General features: G+C 39.5%; 1 protein-coding gene across 3 annotated transcripts in view; it reads right to left on the bottom strand.

The window, feature by feature from the left end:
• The window catches only part of LOC129764232 (JNK-interacting protein 3), a 211,645-nt gene that overhangs the window by 116,934 nt on the left and 70,243 nt on the right, over window positions 1–24,468 (bottom strand). For all 3 annotated transcript variants that reach the window (XM_055763114.1, XM_055763113.1, XM_055763115.1), the window contains 2 exons: window positions 7,127–7,287; window positions 5,344–5,580 (listed from right to left, as the gene is read on the bottom strand). In XM_055763114.1, coding sequence (XP_055619089.1) covers window positions 5,344–5,580; window positions 7,127–7,287 — 398 coding nt within the window. The remainder of the gene's footprint in view (window positions 1–5,343; window positions 5,581–7,126; window positions 7,288–24,468) is intronic.

The raw sequence follows: 24,468 nt of genomic DNA, 5'->3' as shown, positions 1-24,468 counted from the left end.
CACGAACCGTGGTCTGCCTTCAACCTCAGACTATCACTACTTCTGATGAGACCCTGTCTCTTACAAAATATGTTCTTATATACTAGTTTGCAAAATAAACTTAAACTCTACACGAACATTTTCATAATTTACTGGGCGGAGCATCGCACAGGGAAATGATACAAGTAGAAAGTGAAAGAGATAGAACGAGGACGGAGAAATGTTCTTGTGCTTGCAATTGGGTTTCCGCCTTGCACGCACAAGCATGTCTCAAGTGGGTCATTGAAACAAAACACTGACGCTTGCGTCGTGCGACGAATTGTACACACGGTTCAAGTATCATGTTTACTTCTTTGGTGGGAATGTTGTTTCTGCGGTCATAAATTGTTTGGTGGGTGATAAACAATTTATGACCTGTGGTTAAAGAGGGTTTGGGATCTCGGGTTCATTTAGTGTGAAATGAGAAGGACTATTTATGGATAGGGATAATGGGATGAAGATGTGAGAAAGAATATGGAAAAGGGAAATACTGCCACAATTGCAACAATAGGCGGCCGTGTGACCGAGTTGCATACATTTGTTGCATTTCATTACCCGGGGTACAAATAACCGAACAGGTAAACGAAGTGCACCTATTGCAACGTAGTTTGGAAGGGCGGAACCCTCAAAAGTCACACGAAAAGAGTTTGTCCGATTGAGAACCCTTTTGTCATTTTTTTGTGACACAGATTTCAGTCGATCGCATGCAAGAATCTTCACAGTTTTTAGTGAAGAGTTCTTGAAGCGACCGACACCATCGATAATCTCTTTTCGAGTCAAACCCTTTTCGGTTATTACGCCGTCTATTTCGACGTTGCAACAAGGCACGTATACGCGATACTCAATCGCAAAGAGGTCGCAGCGCGTGATTTCGTTCGCTTAGGTCCTGCTTGAGACGACAACTCGTAGTTTGTCTGGCCCCATCCGTGTAATCTCGGTAACTTCGGAAAACTTCTGAGTAAGTTCCTTCGAGATACGAATGACATTGAGAGGTTTAGATTTTCGTCTAAAGTATACAATGAATGGGCCTTTGGAGCCTCTAGGGTATTCTTTTGGACGAAAATCCTGTTTTTCTTCAATGTCCTCATCTTCGGAACTTCCAACTTCATATACAGAAGTTTCTTCCTCAATTTCTGCTTCATCTTCCTGCTCTTCAGGAGGAGGATCGGTATCGGAAATATTCAATGGCGTCGATGGGGGATCCTTCCCGCCCTCAGCCATATCAAAAAAAATCGGTCAACTGTTCGATATGAACAGAATATAATGATAATCAAAATAAATAAATAAGTGAAAAAAATATTTTTTATAAGGTTATGATGCGAATATTAAATTCAATTTATTATAATATAATAAATAAAATGATAAAATGAAAAATAAATTCCAATAAAAGTTCAACGGTATATAAGAAATAATGATCACCCCTAATGCCAACGTTTGCCGATTTGGTTAACACAAAGTTGAACAATGGTGTAAATCGTGCACAGAAGGTAGAAGGAATGATAGGGAAACAAAAGAAAAATAAATTTCTACTTGCCGCGGCTGTGTGGCGTGTGTGATGAATGTGTCTGATTTGGATCCTCAGCGCGCACCACTTTAAACTTCGCTCCACTCGCAAGCGCAACCGGTGAAAAAGAACACTATTATTCGATGTGAAAAAAACACCTTTGTTGGATCGATTAAAAACTTGTCCGATCTGCTTGCGAGTTGTCGAACTTCCTGAAAGGGTTAATGCTAGCGTTTCAAAACATAAGGGCCCAAATGATATTGTGGCGGATACTGAAATTTCAGTATTATTCACTTATAAATTTCTGTAAAGTTAAATAAAATCCATTTTATTTATCGCCAAATGTTACAAATTACACAAATTACAACGTTTTTTTCAAAGTTCTTCAAAGTTTCGTTTTTCGGCTTTCTCCTTTTATAGGAGAAAGGCTTCCAAGGCTGACAGCATGCGGAAAAAAGACAGCATGGGGAAAAAAGGTGCAAGATTTTTTTTTCAAGCAGAAAAATAAATTTGATTGACCTAAGTTCGAAGTAGACGATTTCGAACGAAGCGAGGGGAATCAATGTAATCACACCGTTGTATTGGTGTTGTTTACTTTCACGATTGCATACAATTCGTACAGCCACATTTTTGCATCCAATGTCACCACTGTCTAAGACGGTAAAAATACCGTGCGTTATGATTGCGCGCTAAATATCCAAAACAAAATACCTATAATTATGGAAATTCCTTCAGATCGTGGTGCAATAGTTTTGAATTGCGATGAATAATATATTTCAAAACAAAAATTAACCGGGCAAACAATTGACGCTTGCCGAAGCTCGGTCGGAACTTGCTAAAGGGTCGTATCCTGTGTTTCAAACTAACCTGGTAATCAGTGGAACATAGGTTTGCGTGCGAGAGACAGCCGTTTTCGACGGTGGGTCGGCGGTCAACTCAGATCGCGTTATCTTGAAGGCATGGGCCGCCTCAATCCCATATACTCGTTAAATGGGGACTTCGCCTCCATTACATTAACCTCCGAATAAATTTCGAAAAACGAAAACGAAAAAAAAAAATTATCATGGAATTTACGCTTTTTTCAGGCATTTATACCCATGATGTTTTTCTGAGCCACATTATTACTAGCCTACTTGTGACATTACACTTTTTCTGAGCGGTTGTTTCGGTTGCAGTTGTTTTCTGGAGCGATTTCTTCCGGTCATGCATAATCTATAATTTGAAGTTGATTTTAATTCCCAATTTTGAATTGAAACTGTGCTGAACATGAAGAGCAATACCGACAATGCGAGTTCCCGAATAAATGGGAAATCGATTTGTTCGAATTGGGTTACCCTTGAAGTTTGTAAAGCTAATCTTGCCATATATAATTTCTCCCATTATTTACGTCTTCAACCTGGTCATTTCAACCTCGAAATACCCTCGTATATGGAAATCTCCCAAAGTTATACCAATCCGTAAAATTCAAGGGGCTCTGATTTAAATAACCTTCGATCGATAAGCATACTTTCCTCCTTTGCTCGAATGCTTTTGAGAAAATTCTTAAAAGTCAAATTCAAACATTTGTTAATCGCTTTGATTTGATCAGTCCTTTCCAATCGGGCTTCCGTTCAAATCATAGTACTACTACAGCACTTCTAAAGTTTCATGATGATATCATAGAATCATTGATAAGAAAGGACTTCTGATACTGATTGACTTCTCTAAAGCATTCGACAGCATTTCTCACGTAAAACTTCTGAAAAAATTGTCCAGTCAATTTGGTTTTTCTAGTGCTGCTGTGACTCTCATTGGATCATATCTGTAACAAAATACTCAAGTCGTAGAAAGCGGCGGTAAGTTTTAAAGTCCAACCAACATTATGTCAGGTGTTCCCCAAGAATCGGTCCTTGGGCCTTTATTATTTTCATGATTTATCAATGATCTCACTCACTCACTCACTCACTCGGCCGTGCTCAGAGTGTGTGTGATACACATGTTTGCTGACGAAGTGCATATTTCTGTGCTCCCAATGTATCTGTAGTAGAGATGGCTCAACTTGTAAATGTTGATCTGAAACAAGTTTTCTTTTGGTCAAAGTGTAACCTACTCCCCATTAACACATCTAAATCTAAAGTAATATTTATAACTCTTCAGCAGGGGCCTTTAAATTTGCCAAATATTACTCTGGAAAATGATATTCTAGACTACGTGGATAATGCTAAAAATCTTGGAGTAATTTTCCAAAATAATTTAGAATGGGATAAACAAATCAATTACCAGTGTTCGAAAATATACGCCAGTTTACGCCACTTATAGCTCACCGCTGGGATGTTGAAAATCCCAGTAAAAATAATGCTTCAAATCGCTGCTCCTCCCCCATATTACATACGGCATGGAGTTGACCTCTAATGTATCCATATCATTATTAAATAGACTGAGAGTAGCTGTGAACTGCTGTGTCCGATGGGTTTTTAATTTATCGAGGTTCTCAAGAATCTCCTCATTTCAGGGCAAACTTCTTGGCTGCCCATTTTATGATTTTATTAAACTCCGTTATTGTTTGGCAACCTATAATATTTTTCTCAAAGGCCCTCGGTATCTATTTGAAAAAATTTGAAACACAAGAACCAGAAGTTTTAGTCTGCCACATTTCAGCACTTCTCATTATCGCAATGCCTTCATTGTACGAGCAACTATTTTATGGAGCCAACTTCCCGTTGCTATCAAAAGTATTCCGTCCCGAAGAAGGTTCCATCTTGAGTGTCTTGGTTGGCTTAATGGAAGGAATTAGTTGTATACTAGTATTATTTGTATTATGTATACTTCAGTTGTAGAATGAACTTGTTAGTATGATCTTGCTTCGCACAAATATGCAACCGATTGTAGAAATTGAAAAGGAGTAGTCCTTAATCTACAAGTATTTATGAATAAATGAAATGAATTTACCAATTTTCTTTCAACATTTTTAGTCGTGTTTCTCTAATTTGGGCGAAGACGAACACAACGAAAGAAAGACAGCTGAAATCTGGAACAAATTGAAGGCAATCATAGTCCAAATGAAAAAGTTCAAAGATTTTTTTAATGATTAGGCTTTGATCACAACGTACGCATTCAAAAACGGATTAAATTTAGCGATTACTTTACGCCCGCTCAAACGTGGTAAGCGATGACAACAAATATATCTTCCACACCAAGTCCTCGAAGAAAGTCCTTCTGTGGCCGACGATCAGTGTGAAAGGAATGTCCAAGCCGCTGTCCTTCAGTCCTACGAGGGGTGCCTGATGTAAGTTGGTGTTTTTATCAAGAAATATCACGCGAAGCAGGATGTGGTCTTCAACCGGATATGACCACCGGTCATTATGCCAAGAGATCACTGGACAGATGGACTGGCTTCCCGATTGTATCGAAGATTGCCAACCTTTTCAATGTTCTCAAGCTGCAACCGATAGTCAAATTCTGAGCGGACCTCGAAAGAGGATTTATCCCAATAGTTTCGTGACCAAGAGAAGCAGCTGATCTCCGTGTCCTCGGAGGAGCTGAAGAGCATGCCGATATCTATCTTTTCATCAGTCATGGTGGAGATTCCGCAATGGCTGATGAAAATGACTGCATGGCCGTAAGCCGACAAGGCGTCCGAACTTTTGATGTAGAAGGAAAGATTTAAGCAAATTGTGTCATATTGAACTATTTTTTGTAGTTTTTTATCGCCATTCGAAATTAGTCCATTTTTTAAAGCATGCATTATGCGTCTTCTACGCATATGTTTGTTGTTTTTTCAAATAAAATATACTTCTCTGCTTCTTTAGAAAATTCACAAGCTACCTAACACGTGTACTCACCAAGACGAAAATCAATGTATCCTTCGCCGCCTGATAAAACCAGCATATCTTTCTCACATGCGTATTGATTTTGACCTTCCGTATTCATTGGAACTGTTACAAAAAATTTAACGGCGTCACGATGTCCATGGAACGAAAGCTGCGCGTTTGCCATACAACATCGTGGTAATATTCTTGTGGAGAGAGGCCCAACCGAATCATTCAATGGAACAGAAATCACAACTCCGTTGCCAGTGCCTAAAAAAATATGAAAAAAATAGTTGTACAGTGGCTTTTATTCATACTATGAGGAATATAATATTCACATTGTGGACAAACCACAATGACAATAATTGACAGTACTGCGCAATTCTGCAATACTGTACGAGACCCTCTCTGATTCTCTAGCATGTTTGATATTATTGAATTTAGCCATCATAATTGAACAATGGCTAAAATTCACCGTGTACAAAGATTCAGAACAGAGAGAGGGACAGAGAGAGAGGGACAGAGAGAGAGAGAGAGAGAGAGAGAGAGAGGGAGAGGCGGAAGAAAGAGAAAGAGAGAGTCGCGGCATTGAACCAATCGGTCTTTAGAAAACATGCGCTGCGTTGCGCTCGAGTTCATTTTTCATCAGCGCGCGCTCAAAGAAAAACTCGTATACTCTCTTGATACGAAGCGCACCGAATTCAGAAACAAGTGAACCCAGAATCAGCACGGCGCAGAATGCAGATACCAAACATCCCTCGGTGCAAGCCTCTTTCTATACACACACACAAATAAAATTCTAGCGCCCGTTTTGTCTTCACTCGTTCTAAGCTAAGCATAAAACAACAGCGCGTCCCCATACGCACAGCCTCAACAGAGAAAGCAAAGCAGAAAAACGTTGCACATCAACACCGCGTTGCTTTCCGAAGACTGGAACCAATCAAGCCCATTAATTGAATGGTCCAGCTAAGCCTTTTTTATTTTATTATTTTATGATAGTACATGAGTTATCGTATACGCCATTTTTTGGGTACCCCCTTTTTTCTGAACCCCCTTACTCTATCAGCTTGTAACTATTCTAATTATGAATATTTTTCCCGTTCAATTTTCGTTTTATTGCTGAAAGATAGATGAACAAATAATGAACGAGTTGGCATGGAATTCAAGTTTTTTATAAACGGGGAGATTTCGCCATGGTCACCTTTCACGCACTTCGAGCAGATATGACCATAATTCCCAAATCGCGTGATTGAAGATTTAGCGATGTCAATCAATCGTGCAGTTCAAAGCCTTGGACTTTTCCATTAGATTACGCAGTGTGTTTATGCTAGAAATGGGCAATAAGGTTCATTCACTGAGCGTCTCAGAGCCATGTCTCATTTCAAGAAGAGGTTTATTCAAATATCTAAAGAAGAGAAGACGTAGGAAAAAAAGCTTAAAATAATAATTAATGTATAGAATAGCAAAAAAATTACTTTATTTTTGGGGCTCTCTAATAAATTTCCACCACAGTTATCTTCATTACATATTTTGTTTCATGAAGGTGTCATGGTTCATGAAAGAACCGTGGTTCATTCAAGACCCGCGGCTCGTTTGTAAAGAACCGCGAATCGTATCACATCAAAAAAGTGGCTCGTGCGTTTGTCCATATCTAGTTGGCGTGATTCTCAAATTCTCGAACTGCTTAAAACAAACTTTTATCAGATCATAACAGAGAGAGCAGCTTAAATATGCATATTTAAATAGCACAGCCCAAACAATATTTACGAATTACGAATACGCATAACGAAATAACTCTGTATAACATTGTACTAACCTATCCATAGACGATTGCATGACACTAGCAGTGCTGTTATCCGCACGAAAGAAAATCCTAATTTGCCGGTCCCAAGCATTTTTGACACGTACGGTTCGATGTCGATATCCTGCATATGTAAAAACGTCTCAGATGAAAATAACCTTAAGGTTGAGTCCAATCTGTAATTAAAAATATTAAATTGAAAATACTTTAATATTATATTCAATAAATTTGTAGATATGACTCTATGCCAGTAGCGGTCGAATCGTCCACCGCGGATGACCAGTCCCTATTAAAGTTGTCAGCCTGTCTGATATGGCGTCGTGCACAAATTACGTAACGCTAAAAATGAGGTTTTTGACCCCCTCCCCCCTATGTAACAAAAAGTAACACAAGATGACACCAAACCCCCCCCCCCCTCCCCTTATGTTACGCAACGCTAATCTGTACACAATTTCAAAGTCGTTTGAATTTGTTTTAGATTTTTCAAATAATGAGAGTGTTGTGACCGTTCTCAACCCAGCATCAGAGCAAGCGATAACAACCGCAGGAATAGCAGCAGCAATCTACCGACAGCAGGACAGCAACGGGAATCAACCAGCAGTAGGAACAGCAACAGCAACAGCAGGAACAGCAATCCAAGACCACGTGTCGGAATGATCTTCGACAGGAAACTTGTGACTCGGACGGAGCGACGAACTTGAGGAAATAATGTCTTAACACCTTGGATAGTCAACTCGAACTGAACTTTTATTTCTAAACACAAAGTACATTTAACAATTTTATGGCATACAACACAACAATAATTTTTAGGGAATTGTTCCTGTGGTGGGTTCAGCCGTTCATACCGTTCATGAGTTTCACAAACTGTGTGACAGAACAGAGAGTATTAACGTAAAAAAATCAGATATCTGCACAAGCCGGAATTAAATGTTCAGACGGAAGTTTTTTATATGCAAGTAGTGACTTCGGAAGAACTATCGTCAAGTTCATAGAATTTGGAACAAACCGAGACGGAAAATTAATGGTCACTTCTGTTGGAATTGGTGATTTCAAACCATCTGGCGTTTAGCTGAGAAGAACATGGACTGGTATAAATTGATGTTGATTTACACAAAAGTAACTAATCGTTCAATGCAGCAGTTCCTGTCGTTACATTTCACTACTTGCAAAAGGTCTTGGGATGTCCTTACGTGACGAGCAAACCACTCGGCTTGATATCGTTTTTCGGTAGATTAACGCGATATTAGAGATGCATTAAGGCAGTATTGAACTAGAAATACTAGAAATTTGAAAAGAATCAATTTTTTTTCTTCATATTTCTGATGTTTAGACATTCAAGAATATCCCCTAGAAATAACGTTTTCGAAAATATTATTATTTACCGAGTTACAACAATTTTAGTGATGCGGTTTCTAACCTGGTACAGCCATAAGAATTAACTCGAAACTAGTTTTTTCAAACTGGCGTACACGACTGAAACGATTTATGTCGTATTTATAAGAACACGATCTGTACACGTCTCATTATCGCATGAACCAATAAGAAATAGCAATTTTTAAGTTTGACTGTTTTTCAAAAATAGGGAAACAGGAGATGAACGTTAAAAACAGCATTTTTTTTCTTCAAATTACCACCCTTTAGTCAAAAAACATGTTTTTGATTAGTCCGAGGTTCATGCGATAGTGGTATTTTTACTGATTTAGAATCTGTTCGATATTTTTGTTTCAGATAATCAGAAGGGCTGGAATCGTGTACGCCATGGCCCAACTTTTTTTTGAACCCCCTCACTTCATCAGCTTTTAACTATTCTAATTATGAATATTTTTTCAGTTCAATTTTTTTTTATTGTTAAAAGATAGATAAACAAATAATGATAAATAAATAAAAGACAGTAAACATATTCTTTGTTCTATTTTGTCGGAGTTCGAAGGAACGTCCGAGATTCATCCCTCTACACTAGAATACCCCCTTAAGCGGTGCCTGCTCACTGCCCATTACAACACCTGCTTTATCATCTTGGCACAGGAAACACACCTACCCCCCCCCCTCCCCACTATGTCACATCAAGTAACGAAACCTCGACCCCCCTCCCCCCTACTCGCGTTAGGTAATTTGTGCACGACGCCTATGTACATGAACATGAATCCCGTCATGTTCAACTAGTCTATCGATAAAAACTGAAAGTGGGTTATATCTGGGATGAAACCGCGAGTAGAACTAACACTGGCTTAGCAATCAATATGTAATAATTCATCTTTCGAATAAAGTGATTATCATACCACTGCCTTTAGCCGCAAAATAATTATTCACGCTTTAAGGAGGAATCGATTCCTCCTCGGAAAACATTGCTACTTTCATCAAACCATGCGACTCTGTTCAGTTCGACTGCAGAAAAGATATGAATTTGGGAGAGAAGAGCATAATGCATGGGCGTGTGAGCGTGAACATCCACATCGCAATAACAACTATTTGGATTTCCGACTCGATTCGATTCTTTGTTTTGAGGAGGCTTCTATTGATATCCCTGTGGGCGTCAGCTTATATACGGATTTTGTGATTTCAATTACTTTTTGAGCTATTGAAACAAGTTTTCTAGTCAATAAGTAGCAATCATATAACTGTTAGACATTTTGTCATTTGTTTTGTTTTTGATTATCATACCATTTCGTTCATCCGGTGCCGAATTATTAACGCTTGAAGAACGGATGGATTCCTCCTCGGATAACAGAGCAAAAATAATATCCCCTTCCCGACAATTGGAAACGGCGATCGATTGCGATATTCGTATACAAATAAAATGCTTTCATCAATGTGATGAAATATTCACATGGTGAAATGGTGAAATATTCACAAACATTTCGTATTCTTCGCTATTAAATCCGTAATGGCACCCATCGGTATCGAATTGGGAGAGAAAAGCATAATACATAGGCGTGTGAGTGTGTACGAAAAGTACGGAACCGATTGAGCTCAAAGTTGGACACAATATACAATACACTTCAAGGAATGTTGTTACGGCATAAAAATAGGAAAATTGAAAGAAAAATGATTTTATATATGACAAGAGTGCGTTTCTGAAATTGACTTCTTCTTGAATGGCGTTAACGTTCCCTGTGGAACTTTTGCCGTCACAACGTATGCATTAACTAGCGTCATTTATTAATACTTAGTTGAGATTTCTTAAGCCGAATAAACACGCCTTAAATGTATTCTGAGGGGCAAGCTCTAGATTACGCGTGACTACAGTGCAGGTCGGAGGAAATTTCTTTGACGAAAAATTCCCCCGACCAGAACGGGAATCGAATCCGAACACCCGGCATGATAATGTGAGACGCTAACCACTCGGCCACGGGTGCAATTCTGAAATTGAGCTTCTAATGAAAATCGACTATTCAGCAAAGAATGTGTTCTACGTGATGGAAACATCATTTTCCACGTGTTTGATAAAATTATGAACTGAAATTGTGTTTCGAAGTGATTTAAAATTTATCGATTTCCCTCATCTATCTCTACATAACGGGTGTTAAATAAAAAATGAGAATTTTTTCAATCACATATAATTTTTTCTTTCTTTTTTCATCGATTTCAGTTTTTTTTTATTACTAACATAATGTATTTCCTTCAAGAAAAATGTCAGTGAATGTTTGAGTAAGGGCCGTGGTCTGCTTTCGACGCAACTTTGTCGCGATGCTCTCACAAGAACGTTGTACGGCACTTACGTTCAGTTTCCGGATACAATTCCGGATTCTTGTAGTCATTTGCTTCGTGTCCTTGGCCCTCCAATTGTTTTTATACACTAGGGCACTGAGTGAGCCAAAGAAATCCTCTATTGGGCGGCACTGGGGCAAGTTTGTTGGGTTACGATCTTTCGGCACGAACGGTATCTTTTTCTCCTCAAGATACGCCAGCGTCTTCTTGGCGTAATGGGAAGCCGCCTTGTCCGGCCAGAAGACGTACTTCCCATCCGCGTGATGCTCGTTCAGGAACGGCAGCAGGATTTTATCGAGATACTCTTCTCGATAGATTTGTTGGTTGATTGCCAGACCGCTCGGCTTAAACCAAGGCTTTGAAATGCCCCGGTCGGAAATGACGATGTACAACATAACCTTTTTTTCAAACTTGTGCTTGAACTTGTATTTCACTTCAGGCGGTGTGGATGACTTGTCGCTGGAGTAGTAATTATCATTCCCTGGAATATGCGTTTTGGACAGCGGAAAATAGCTTTCGTCGTCCAGAACGAAAGACGTCCCACGGTATTTTTTGGTCATCCACCGACACTGTGATTTAACCGTCTCAATCTGCTCCTCCGTGTACTCCGGCGACCTCGTCTTCTTCATGCAGGCGATTCCTTCCATCTTGAGGGTCCGATGGATCAATACGTGGGAGCAGCCATATTTCCGACCGGCGTCACGCAGAATGGTTGCGTCCTTGTTGTCAAACAGCTTCTTTAACGATGTCTTCCTCTGCTTCGTCATTATCGTCAACGGACGACCACTTCCGACCTTCGGCTCTACGTTCAGAGAACCCAGGATACGATATACCGAACTGACAGGTACATTTTCTTCCTTAAAATGTGCCACCGTGAACTTTTTTCCTTGCTGGAAATGCGTTTCGTAGAACCGTACAATGCGTTCGCGAAGCACGTGCTGTTTCGACGCCATCTTTGATTTGACTAAATTCAAACTAGCAAAACCAAACCTACTGTTTCTAGGGAGCCCAAAGAGCAATTTTCTTGGAGAAAGAAAATTACTACTCCAGCGACAAGTCATCCAGCTCAAAGTTGGACACAATATTCAATACACTTCAAGGAATGTTGTTACGGCATAAAAAATTGGAAAACTGAAACAAAAATGATTTTATATATGCCCAGAGTGCGTTTCTGAAATTGAGCTTCTAATGAAAATCGACTATTCAGCAGAGAATATGTGTTCTATGTGATGGAAACATCTTTTATTTTTTGATAAAATTATGAACTGAAATTGTGTTTCGAAGTGATTTAAAATTTATCGATTTCCCTCATCTATCTCTATATATTAGGCTGTCAAAAAAGTCCTGCGGTATTTCCGCGAGGTGTCGTTGTAAGCGCGTAGTTCTAGTTGTATTCATTGTATCGAGTCATACTATAGCTTGTTGGAAAGGTTGCGCGCTATAATATAGTCCTTGACAGTGTTTTGTTTGGTTGAGTCGTTCGTGAGTTATAGTGTCGCAAATATGGAGCAAAATACAGTACTACTATGACAAAGGCAAAAATGCATCTCAAGCTGCCAATAAAATTTGGGCAGTTTATGGACCCGATACAGTTTCCATTTCCACCGCACAACGATGGTTTCAACGTTTTCGTTCTGGTGTAGAGGTCGTCGAAGATGCGCCACGCTCCTGAAGGCCTGTCGTCGAAAATTGCGACAAAATCGCTGAATTAGCCGAGAAAGACCGGCATAGTAGCAGCCGTAGCATCGGCCAAGAGCTGGGGATAAGTCATCAAACCGTTATTAACCATTTGAAGAAGCTTGGATTCACAAAGAAGCTCACACGTTGACGCAAAAAACATCTTTGACCGTATCGACGCATGTGAATCGCTGCTGAATAGCAACAAAATCGACCCGTTTCTGAAGCGGATGGTGACTAGCGATGAAAAGTGGGTCACTTACGACAACGTAAAGCGCAAACGGTAGTGGTCGAAGCCCGCTGAAGCGGCTCAGACGGTGGCCAAGCCCTCATTAACGGCCAGGAAGGTTCTGCTGTGTGTTTGGTGGGATTGTCAAGGAATACTCTATTATGAGCTGCTTCCCTATGGCCAAACGCTCAATTCGGACCTGTACTGCCAACAACTGGACCGCTTGAAGGTAGCACTCATGAAGAAGAGGCCATCTTTGATAAACAGAGGCCGCATTGTCTTCCATCAGGACAACGCCAGACCACACACTTCTTTGTGTCGCGCCAGAAGCTCCGGGAGCTCGGATGGGAGGTTCTTTTGCATCCGCCGTATAGTCCGGACCTTGCACCAAGTGACTACCACCTTTTTTTGTCCATGGCGAACAGGCTAGGTAGTCAGAAGTTAACCACAAAAGAGGCCTGTGAAAATTGGCTATCCGAGTTTTTTGCCAATAAGGAAGCGAGCTTCTATAACAGGGGTATTATGAAGTTGGCATCTCGTTGGGAACAAGTCATCGAACAAAACGGCGCATATTTGACTTAAAACAGATGATTGTAGCTAATTTTATGAACAAATGAAAATTCAAAAAAAAAACCGCAGGACTTTTTTGACAGCCTAATATATAAAAATGTTCTGTTCGTTTGTGTACGCTTCCAAAACTCGAAAAGTACGGAACCGATTGAGCTCAAACTATGATACAATATACAAAACAACCAAACACATCTAGGATTATTGTTACAACATAAAAAAAGAAAAATTCAACTCAACCATGCAACCACAATGTGCCACAGCATACGTACGTAAAAATATCACTCATAGACCTTTTGAAGTTGGACTACGTCTAACTGGAATATATGTGTGTTAAAATGAAAATCTGAACAATCAACATATAGAAAAAATGAAAGATTTCGAGCATTTCTTAATAGATCGCAAAGATGTTTGTAATAATTGATAGAGAATATTTCTACGCATCTATCACAATGGGCCTTATTCCCGGATCCACTTACACTTACGTTCCCACTACGCTTACATCTCACTTCACTTTTTTGCGTTTCCACCGATCGAATAGATGTAAACGGGTGAGAATATGTATGATACACCTCTTCGAGGTATATATAACAACTATTAATAGAATAAATTCAGGCATGTGTAAACGCTGATGAATTTTTCACTGGTGAGTAATCACTAAAGTTGGATGCAGTTCTACTTCAGGTGAATAAATTCACCGAATATATGAATATATTCATTATATAAGTTGTAAACGCTGGTGAATTTCTCACTGGTGAGTAATCACTAAAGTTGGATGCAGTTCTACTTCAGGTGAATAAATTCACCGAAAATATGAATATATACATTATATAAGTTCGCGGTAGTATAAACAGTTGATGCGATTTCTATAAATCTCATATTTCTTCACATGAATATATCACTAGTCTATACCCACTGTAAAAGAAACGTCAGGTGTATATTCTTTTGTTTATCCTCGAGTTGTGTCGATGCACCCAGAAAATAGATTACTAAAAAAAGCTTCCAAATTTTTGGTAATGCAAACAGTAGAATGTACATATTTTCTGTAAATATTATCAAGCGTTTGTAAAATGAATTTCAGATACAGTACACATCCCTATCAACGATTGATTCATTTTACTTCGCGGTATTAGTAACTTTTACGATTGTCATTACTGGCAACCGCAAATAAAATGTGAATATAACTATATTAGCCTAATTACCCAGTTGTTAATTTCCTATGTTGATTTCTTCACAGAAGAAGGTCGTATTAACGCAGATTCTGGATAGATAAGTAATATTCGTGAAAATCAATTCAATTTATGTTCTTTGTTTAATATTGATACATATTGGATAGCAATGATTTGTGCTCGTCTGCTGTGGGAGAATGCGAAGACATTACTCCAATGATAAGGAATCTGGGTACTTCGATACAAAAAACGAGCCCTATCGATTCTTAGTTCTATCTTGATGCTGTTGGATTGGATCAAGAACAACTTCATGAACGTTTTGCAGACGATTGGGATCGGTGATTCGATCAGTTGGATGTTTTCCGGATTCGTCACGACGCAGGTTCCGTATCCACCACGTATCAATGTTGCAACGGGACATAGAGCTGGCTTCACTGGGTTTCGTCAGCTTCGAGATATCTCCCGAATGTGTTTGGCTAAGAAGTAATTACACGCTGGTCATGGGAGATGATAATGGTGAGAATTGAGTAGTCTGTCGTAGCTATTTGTAGTAATAGTTGTGTATTTTGTCCTAATTTGTAGCCATGGATCAGACCCAATCGATGCAGGATCAGATGTCGATAGTTTAGATAGTTCAATAAATAATTTAAATAGTTTAGATAGTTCAATAAATGAATAAAGATGCATACAAAAGCTCAATAAATTCTTAACAATATATGCATAAAGGTTGGGGTAAGCTATTTAACAATTTTAGGGTACATGTTAAACGAACGTTGAACCGACTGCTTATACTGGGTTATACTGGCCGATTTGATAATTGTTTACCATTGTTATCGAGTAATATGTACGAGGAATTTCTATTGCAAAAATTTACTAAATATTGGTAATATTGACGTAGGACTACGTCTAACCGGAAGATATAGGGGGTGAAATGGAAATCTAGGCACTGAACAAGTAGGAAAAAATGCAAGATTTGGAACGCTTATAACTCGAGCATTTCTCAATAGATCGCAAAGGTTTTTGCATCAATTGATAGGAAATATATCTACGCATCTATCATAACGAAAAACATTTCATTTTTCTTGAGATAAATAATTGAATAATTGTGAAATATCAAGCATTGTCAAAATGCACTATGTGCCCATTTTTGATTGGTCCATTTTATGCTCCTCAAATCGTACCGAACAAAACGGGCAACCAGAGCAGTAGCGAAATAGAATGAAGCACGATTGGAAAGGAAAAAGAAAAAAAATGAGCGAAACATTGGTCGCAGTCTCACACATGCGTAATTCTCGGCCAGCCAGTCAGCTTAAAACTCCCCGCTCCGCTGCCGTAACGATCATTCTCATTCAAACCGTACACCACATCGGTTCGCATCACAACACATCAACAAACCAACCCAAGCAGCCATGTCTGGACATGATAAAGGAAGAAAAGTGAAGAGAAAGGCAAAATCCCGCTCGAACCGTGTTGATCTGAAGTTCCCCGCAAGGGTAGCTAGGCCGAGCGCGTTAGTACCAGTGCACCAGTCCACCTAGCCGGCGTTATATAGTTTCGGCCACCGAAGTGATCGAGTTAGCTGGCAAAGCTGCTCGCGACGATAAGAAAACCCGCATTCGGAACAGAACACATTCGGTTCGGTGGACATCAAGACAACAGGCAGTTTCAGCGAGTGGCGAGTGGCAAACGCAATCGCAAAACGGCATCAGGTAGCAGAAGAAAAAAGTTTGTTCTTTATACAAACTGCTTTGGTGGCAAATCCAGAACAAGGCGACATCAAGGGCGTTCGAAATGGTTTTGACGTAGGACTACGTCTTTCCTTTCTATACCGGGGTGTAAAATCAAAGTTTCGAAAACGAAAGCGTTACGCCGGAGACCGAGATTTTGAGTGTTAATAGCTCCAAAACAACTGAACGGAATGGTATGATAAACACTTCATTCGAAAGATAAAATGTCTACGCGTTCTATACTTGTTACTTTCTGATCCAAAAACAGGAAGTGGGTTATATCTATGGTATAACCGCAAGGGTGACGTAGGACTATCGTTGATTTAGAGATCATTTGTTTGAAGTTGAATCTAAATCCATCCTGAATGAATGAATAAATAAATATTTGGGTGACTTCAAAAACGAGAGTGTTACTTTGAAGACTCAAGGTTTTATGCATCCAATATTGGATACAAAAAACCTTGTTCTGAAGAATAATCTTCAGAAGCTTTCCTGTTAACTGCACTTGATTGACAAATCACAAAACCAAATGTATGTGGTCGCAGTATTATATGGATAGAAAACATTAAAATAAACTCGCTTGAATGTAATTTCCAATTCTAAGGGGAACTGGCAGATTATTTTTCAGCAACGATCATTTCTTTCCAGGTTTCCTCTCGATAACCAGCAAACGAAAAGAGTTGCGCGCGTGTATGTGTGTGTGTGTGGCGGCTGCTTCTATGTCTTCCCGAGGAACCGTATTTCGATGCTGATACTCTCTTGGTCACTTTCTCTTCTCCTTCTGATCGATCGGCTTTTCTGCGCTCCCTCACAGTTAAAACAAACTGATTGCATTTCAGGTCAGGTCAAGCCATGTAATGAATACCTCGATCCCTCGCCGTTCAGCTCGTTCAGTAACGATGTTGTCTTGTCGATGTCCTCAGGCGTCATGCACAAATTACGTAACGCAAAAATCCGGATTTTGAACCTCCCCCCCCCCCTTTCGTAACGCAATTTCCTATCTCTAATAAACAGCTAATTACACTTGATTGAAAAATTACGAAATCAAATGTATTTGGTCGCTGTGTTCGCCATATAATTAGAAAACATTAAAATAAACTCTTTCGCATGGATGTATTCTTCAATTCCCAGGGAACTGGCAGATTATTTTTCAGCAACGATTAGATCTTTCCGGAATTTTCTCGATGCTGTATGGCATCCAAACGAAAATTCTCGTTTCAGTTTAGCCTGCAAAAAACTTTTCTGAACTCTAATCCATCAAATTTGGAGCCCTGAAAAGGGCCGTTGATTATATGCTAAGCTAATATAGCACCCTCTCCTTGGATTCGACGGGCCAGCTGAATGTCCTTGGGCATGATGTGACGCGTTTTACGTGGATAGCACACAAATTTGTATCTTCGAATAAGCCTCCTGCAGCGTCATAACCGCGGAACTTTGGAAGCGCAAGTCGGTTTTGAAGTCCTGAGCAATTCCACGATCCAAAAGCTGCAAAGGTAGCTTGCGGATCAGCAATTCGGTCGACTTCCGATAGCGATGAATTTCACGCAAAGTTCCCGGTCGATAGCGATGTGGCTTCTTCACCTATCCTGCGGCTGGTGCGCTTATCCGAGCTGCTTTCGTGTGACTTACCACTGAAAGACTAACTAGCTATCTGCTTGGTCCCAAACAAACGAGTCGTCACGGTGCGAGAGTAGAGTAAGAAATGAACGAAAGCAAAGGAAGCGTCATTTTATAACCTGTTTTCGAAGCTATCATTAAGTTATTGAAACAATTTTCCGACTCAATAAATAGCAATCATATAACTCTTGGACATTTTATCTTTTGTATGAAATGATTATCACTGTTCCGTTGATCCGAAGCAGAATGAATCACGCTTGAAGAAGGAATGGATTTTATCTTGGAATTTACTCAGCAAAAATAATGCCCTTTCCCAACACTTAAAAACGACAAACGGTAAACAGTTTCATCAAAGTGATTTCTTCGATATGGGGATATATTCACTACATCATGTCATGTATTTCATATTCTTCATAATGAAATCCATATCCATGGCACCTATCGGTATTGAATTATCATCGACACCACGATTTTCGCTAAATGCTCCTTTCAGTTCGGCCTGTAAAAAACTTTTCTGAACTCTAATCCATCAAATTTGGAGCCCTGAAAAGGGCTGTTGATTATATGCTAAGCTAATATAGCACGCTCTCCTCGGATACGATGGGCAAGCTGGATGTCCTTGGGCATGATGTGACGCGTTTTGCATGGATAGCACACAAATTGGTATCTTCGAATAAGCCTCCTGCAGCGTCATAACCGCTTTGGAAGCGCAAGTCGGTTTTGAAGTCCTGAGCAATTCCACGAACCAAATGCTGCAAAGGTAGCTTGCGGATCAGCAATTCGGTCGACTTCTGATAGCAACGAATTTCATGCGAAGTTCCCGGTCGATAGCGATGTGGCTTCTTCACGCTTCCTGCGGCTGGTGCGCTTATCCGAGCTGCTTTCGTGGTGCCTTACCGCCGAAGGACTAACGAGCTGTCTGCTTAGTCCCGATGAAACAAGTCCTCACGGTGCGAAAGTAGAGTAAGAAATGAACGAAAGCAAGGGAAGTGTCATTTTATAAAACATAAAAGAATCGAATGTAATGTAATGTAATGTAATGTAAACCCAACCCTCTTTATTATATAAGCTTACTGTATACTCACGAATATAATAAGGGTGGGATTTAGATTCTATACTTTTATGGTTTATAAAATGACGCTTCCTTTGCTTTCGTTCATTTCTTACTCTACTCTCGCACCGTGACGACTCGTTTGTTTGGGACCAAGCAGATAGCTAGTTAGTCTTTCAGTGGTAAGGCACACGAAAGCAGCTCGGATAAGCGCACCAGCCGCAGGATAGGTGAAGAAGCCACATCGCTATCGACCGGGAACTTTGCGTGAAATTCATCGCTATCAGAAGTCGACCGAATTGCTGATCCGCAAGCTACCTTTGCAGCATTTGGTTCGTGGAATTGCTCAGGACTTCAAAACCGACTTGCGCTTCCAAAGTTCCGCGGTTATGACGCTGCAGGAGGCTTATTCGAAGATACCAATTTGTGTGCTATCCATGCAAAACGCGTCACATCATGCCCAAGGACATCCAGCTTGCCCATCGTATCCGAGGAGAGCGTGCTATATTAGCTTAGCATATAATCAACGGCCCTTTTCAGGGCTCCAAATTTGATGGATTAGAGTACAGAAAAGTTTTTTACAGGCCGAACTGAAAGGAGCATTTAGCGAAAATCGTGGTTTCGATAATAATTCGTTACCGATAGGTGCCATGGATATGGATTTCTTATTGAAGAATATGAAATACATGACATGATGTAGTGAATATATCCGAAGAAATCACTTTGGTGAAACTGCATTATAAAATTATTTGTGTACGAATGCCGCAATCGATAGTCGACTCTAATTTGCGCTGGGTAATTTCCTCGGAGGACTCGATTCCTCCTTTGAACATTAATAATCTCTTTCTGGCAAAACGATGTGGTATGAATCACATTATTTGAATGATAGAATGAAGAAGTTTTCTGCCACTTTCCTTCAACCTCCAAACGTATCTTTCTGCCGTTTGTCGTTTTCGCGTTCGCTAATCCTTTCTCACAACACCCATTTCTCGTTTGAGAAATTGTTGAGTAAACATTGTTTGCCAGTGCGCGTAGAGCGGGAATTCCTAAAGATTCATTGCACCTCTAATAAATTACCAAAAGACGTGGTCTTACGTTGATCACACTTGATTGAAAAAATCCAAAACGAAATGTATTTGGTCGCAGCATTATATGAGTAGAAAGCAAATAATCGCTCGAAAATGGCTTGATTTTCGCGATGTGAAACATTTTCCGTTTTTCATGTTATGCATCCAATATTGGATACGAAAATTTCCACTGATGGGGAAAAAAAATATTCAGAAGCTTTCCTGTTAATTGCGATTGATTGAAAAATAACAAAACCAAATGTATTTGGTTGCAGTGTTATATGGATAGAAAACATTAAAATAAACTCTTTCGCATGAATGTATTTTTCAATTCCCAGGGGAACAGATTATTTTTCAGCAACGATGATAGCAACGAGAATTCCGCGCGTGTATGTGTGTGTGTGGCGGCTGCTCCGATGTTTCAAGCGGAACCGTGGCATCACTCTCCTCCTGATGGATTCCCTTTTGGCCTTAGGTGCACAAACAGGCTCTTGGTGACACCGTTCATCAGCGTTTTCATGATAAACGAAATTAGCTCCACAACAACAGCGACAACATGCTCCAATCGCTGTTCAATCATAACTGAGTGGGTTTACGAGCGGCGTTCGCTTATATACCGATTGGTGATTTCAATAGCCTGTTTTGAAAGCAATTTTAAGACTATTGAAACAAGTTTTTGGATGAAAAAGTAACAAGTATATGACGCGTAGACATTTTATCTTTCAAATGAAGTATTTATCATACCATTTCGTTCAGTTGTTTAAGAGCTATTAACGCTCAAAATCTCGGTCTCCAGCGTAACGCTTTCGTTCTCGAAACTTTGGTTTTACACCCCGGTATAGAAATGAGAGACGTAGTCCTACGTCAAAACTTGTTTCAATAGTCTTAAATTTGCTTTCAAAACAGGCTATTGAAATCACCAATCGGTATATAAGCGAGCGCCGCTCGGAAATCCACTCAGTTCTAATTGAACAGCGATTGAAGCATGTTGTCGCTGTTGTGGTGAAGCTCTTCATTTATCATGAAAGCGCGGATGAACGGTGTCACCAAGAGCCTGTTTGTGCACCTTAGGCCAGAAGGGAATCAATCAGGAGGAGAGTGATGCCACAAACGGTTCCCCGGGAAGATCTCGAAGCAGCCGCTACACAGACACACACATACACGCGCGGAATTCTTTCCGTTTGGATGCCATTCAGCATCGAGAAAGATCCGGAAAATAATCTGCCAGTTCCTCTGGGAATTTAAAATACATTCATGTAAAGGAGTTTATTTTGATGTTTTCTATCCATGTAACACTGTGAACAAATATGTTTCAATCAAGTGCTATTAACAGATGGTTATCGAGTTAGCATTAACCACTGGTGGGCTTCCAGTATCGAGGAAAATGTGGAAATATCTAATCGTTACTGAAAATAATCTGCCAGTTCCTCTGGGAATTTAAAAATACATTCATGTGAAAGAGTTTATTTTGATGTTTTCTATCCATGTAACACTGTGACCAAATACATTTGTTTTGTGATTTTTCAATCAATCGCAATTAACAGGATAGCTTCTGAAGATTATTCTTCTCCTTCAGTAGGATATTTTTGTATCCAATATTGTATGCGCCCGCAATCGATTATTGCTCAGTAGCCGAAAGTTCCGAGCTCAGAGAGATCATTCCTCTCTAGTTTGCCTTCCAAATTGCCATCGTAAACCACGCCTTCTCTCGATTCAATCACGCACAAAAAGCATACTTAAGCGATATTCTGGTTCAATCAAGTGCTATTAACAGATGGTTATCGAGTTAGCATTGACCACTGGTGGGCTTCCAGTATCGAGGAAAATGTGGAAATATCTAATCGTTACTGAAAATAATCTGCCAGTTCCTCTGGGAATTTAAAATTACATTCATGTGAAAGAGTTTATTTAAATTGTTTTCTATCCATGTAACACTGTGAACAAATATGTTTCAATCAAGTGCTATTAACAGATGGTTATCGAGTTAGCATTAACCACTGGTGGGCTTCCAGTATCGAGGAAAATGTTGAAATATCTAATCGTTGCTGAAAATAATCTGCCAGTTCCTCTGGGAATTTAAAATAAAATGTGGAAAAGTTTATTTTGATGTTTTCTATCCATGTAACACTGTGACCAAATATGTTTCAATCAAGTGCTATTAACAGATGGTTATCGAGTTAGCATTAACCACTGGTGGGCTTCCAGTATCGAAGAAAATGTGGAAATATATAATCGTTACTGAAAATAATCTGCCAGTTCCTCTGGGAATTTAAAATTACATTCATGTGAAAGAGTTTATTTAAATGTTTTCTATCCATGTAACACTGTGACCAAATACATTTGGTTTTGCGATTTTTCAATCAATCGCAATTAACAGGATAGCTTCTGAAGATTATTCTTCCCCATCAGTAGGATATTTCTGTATCCAATATTGGATGCATAAAACCTTGTGCCTCCAACGTAACGCTCTCGTTTTCGAAGTTCTCCAAATATTCATTCATTCAGAATGAATTCAGATTCAACTTCAAACAAATAATCTCTAAATCAACGATAGTCCTACGTCACCCTTGCGGTTATACCATAGATATAACCCACTTCCTGTTTTTTGACGTAGGACTACGTCTTTCATTTCTATACCGGGGTGTAAAATCAAAGTTTCGAAAACGAAAGCGTTACGCCGGAGACCGAGATATTGAGCGTTAATAGCTCCTAAACAACTGAACGAAATGGTATGATAAACACTTCATTCGAAAGATAAAATGTCTACGCGTTATATACTTGTTACTTTTTGATCCAAAAACTTGTTTCAATAGTCTTAAAATTGCTTTCAAAACAGGCTATTGAAATCACCAATCGGTATATAAGCGAGCGACGCTCGGAAATCCACTCAGTTCTAATTGATTGAACAGCGATTGGAGCAGGTTGTCGCTGTTGCGGTGAAGCTCTTTATTTATCATGAAAGCGCGGATGAACAGTGTCACCAAGAGCCTGTTTGTGCACCCTAGGCCAGAAGAGAATCTATCAGGAGGAGAGTGATGCCACAAACGGTTCCCTGGGAAGACATCGCTACACACACATACACGCGCGGCTATTAACAGGTGGTTATCGAGTTGGCATTAACCACTGGTGGGCTTCCAGTATCGAGGAAAATGTGGAAATATCTAATCGTTACTAAAAATAATCTGCCAGTTCCTTTGGGAATTTTCAAAATATATTCATGTGAAAGAGTTTAATTGAATGTTTTCTATCCATGTTATACTGTGACCAAATATGTTTCAATCAAGTGCTATTAACAGGTGGTTATCGAGTTGGCATTAACCAATGGTGGGCTTCCAGTATCGAGGAAAATGTGGAAATAACTAATCGTTACTGAAAATAATCTGCCAGTTCCTTTGGGAATTTTCAAAATATATTTATGTGAAAGAGTTTAATTGAATGTTTTCTATCCATGTAACACTGTGACCAAATACATTTGGTTTTGTGGTTTTTCAATCAATCGCAATTAACAGGATAGCTTCAGAAGATTATTCTTCCCCATCAGTAGGATATTTCCGTATCCAATATTGTATGCGCCCGCAATCGATTATTGCTCAGTCGCCGAAAGTTCCGAGCTCAGAGAGTTCATTCCCCTCTAGTTTGCCTTCCAAATTGCCATCGTAAACCACACCTTCCCTCGGTTCAATCACACACAAAAAGCATACTTAAGCGATATTCTGGTGGTGAGACACATTCATTTTTCGTGAGGACATCGACAAGACAACATCGTTGCCTAACGTACTGGAGGAGGTGGACGGCGAGGGATCGACACATACACGCGCAGAACTCTTTCCGTTAGGATGCCATTCAGCATCGAGAAAGTTCCGGAAAGATCTAATCATTGCTGGAAAATAATCTGCCAGTTCCTTTGGGAATTTTCAAAATATATTCATGTGAAAGAGTTCAATTGAATGTTTTCTATCCATGTAACACTGTGACCAAATATGTTTCAATCAAGTGCTATTAACAGGTGGTTATCGAGTTGGCATTAACCACTGGTGGGCTTCCAGTATCGAGGAAAATGTGGAAATATCTAATCGTTACTTAAAATAATCTGCCAGTTACTTTGGGAATTTTCAAAATATATTCATGTGAAAGAGTTTAATTGAATGTCTTCTATCCATGTAACACTGTGACCAAATATGTTTCAATCAAGTGCTATTAACAGGTGGTTATCGAGTTGGCATTAACCACTGGTGGGCTTCCAGTATCGAGGAAAATGTGGAAATATCTAATCGTTACTGAAAATAATCTGCCAGTTCCTTTGGGAATTTTCAAAATATATTCATGTGAAAGAGTTTAATTGAATGTTTTCTATCCATGTAACACTGTGACCAAATATGTTTCAATCAAGTGCTATTAACAGGTGGTTATCGAGTTGGCATTAACCACTGGTGGGCTTCCAGTATCAAGGAAAATGTGGAAATATCTAATCGTTACTTAAAATAATCTGCCAGTTCCTTTGGGAATTTTCAAAATATATTCATGTGAAAGAGTTTAATTGAATGT

This window comes from Toxorhynchites rutilus, chromosome 2 (assembly GCF_029784135.1).
Source record: "Toxorhynchites rutilus septentrionalis strain SRP chromosome 2, ASM2978413v1, whole genome shotgun sequence".
Lineage (NCBI taxonomy): Eukaryota > Metazoa > Arthropoda > Insecta > Diptera > Culicidae > Toxorhynchites > Toxorhynchites rutilus.
The sequence above is the reverse complement of the archived record's forward strand: the minus strand, read 5'-3'. Positions and strand labels throughout refer to the sequence as shown.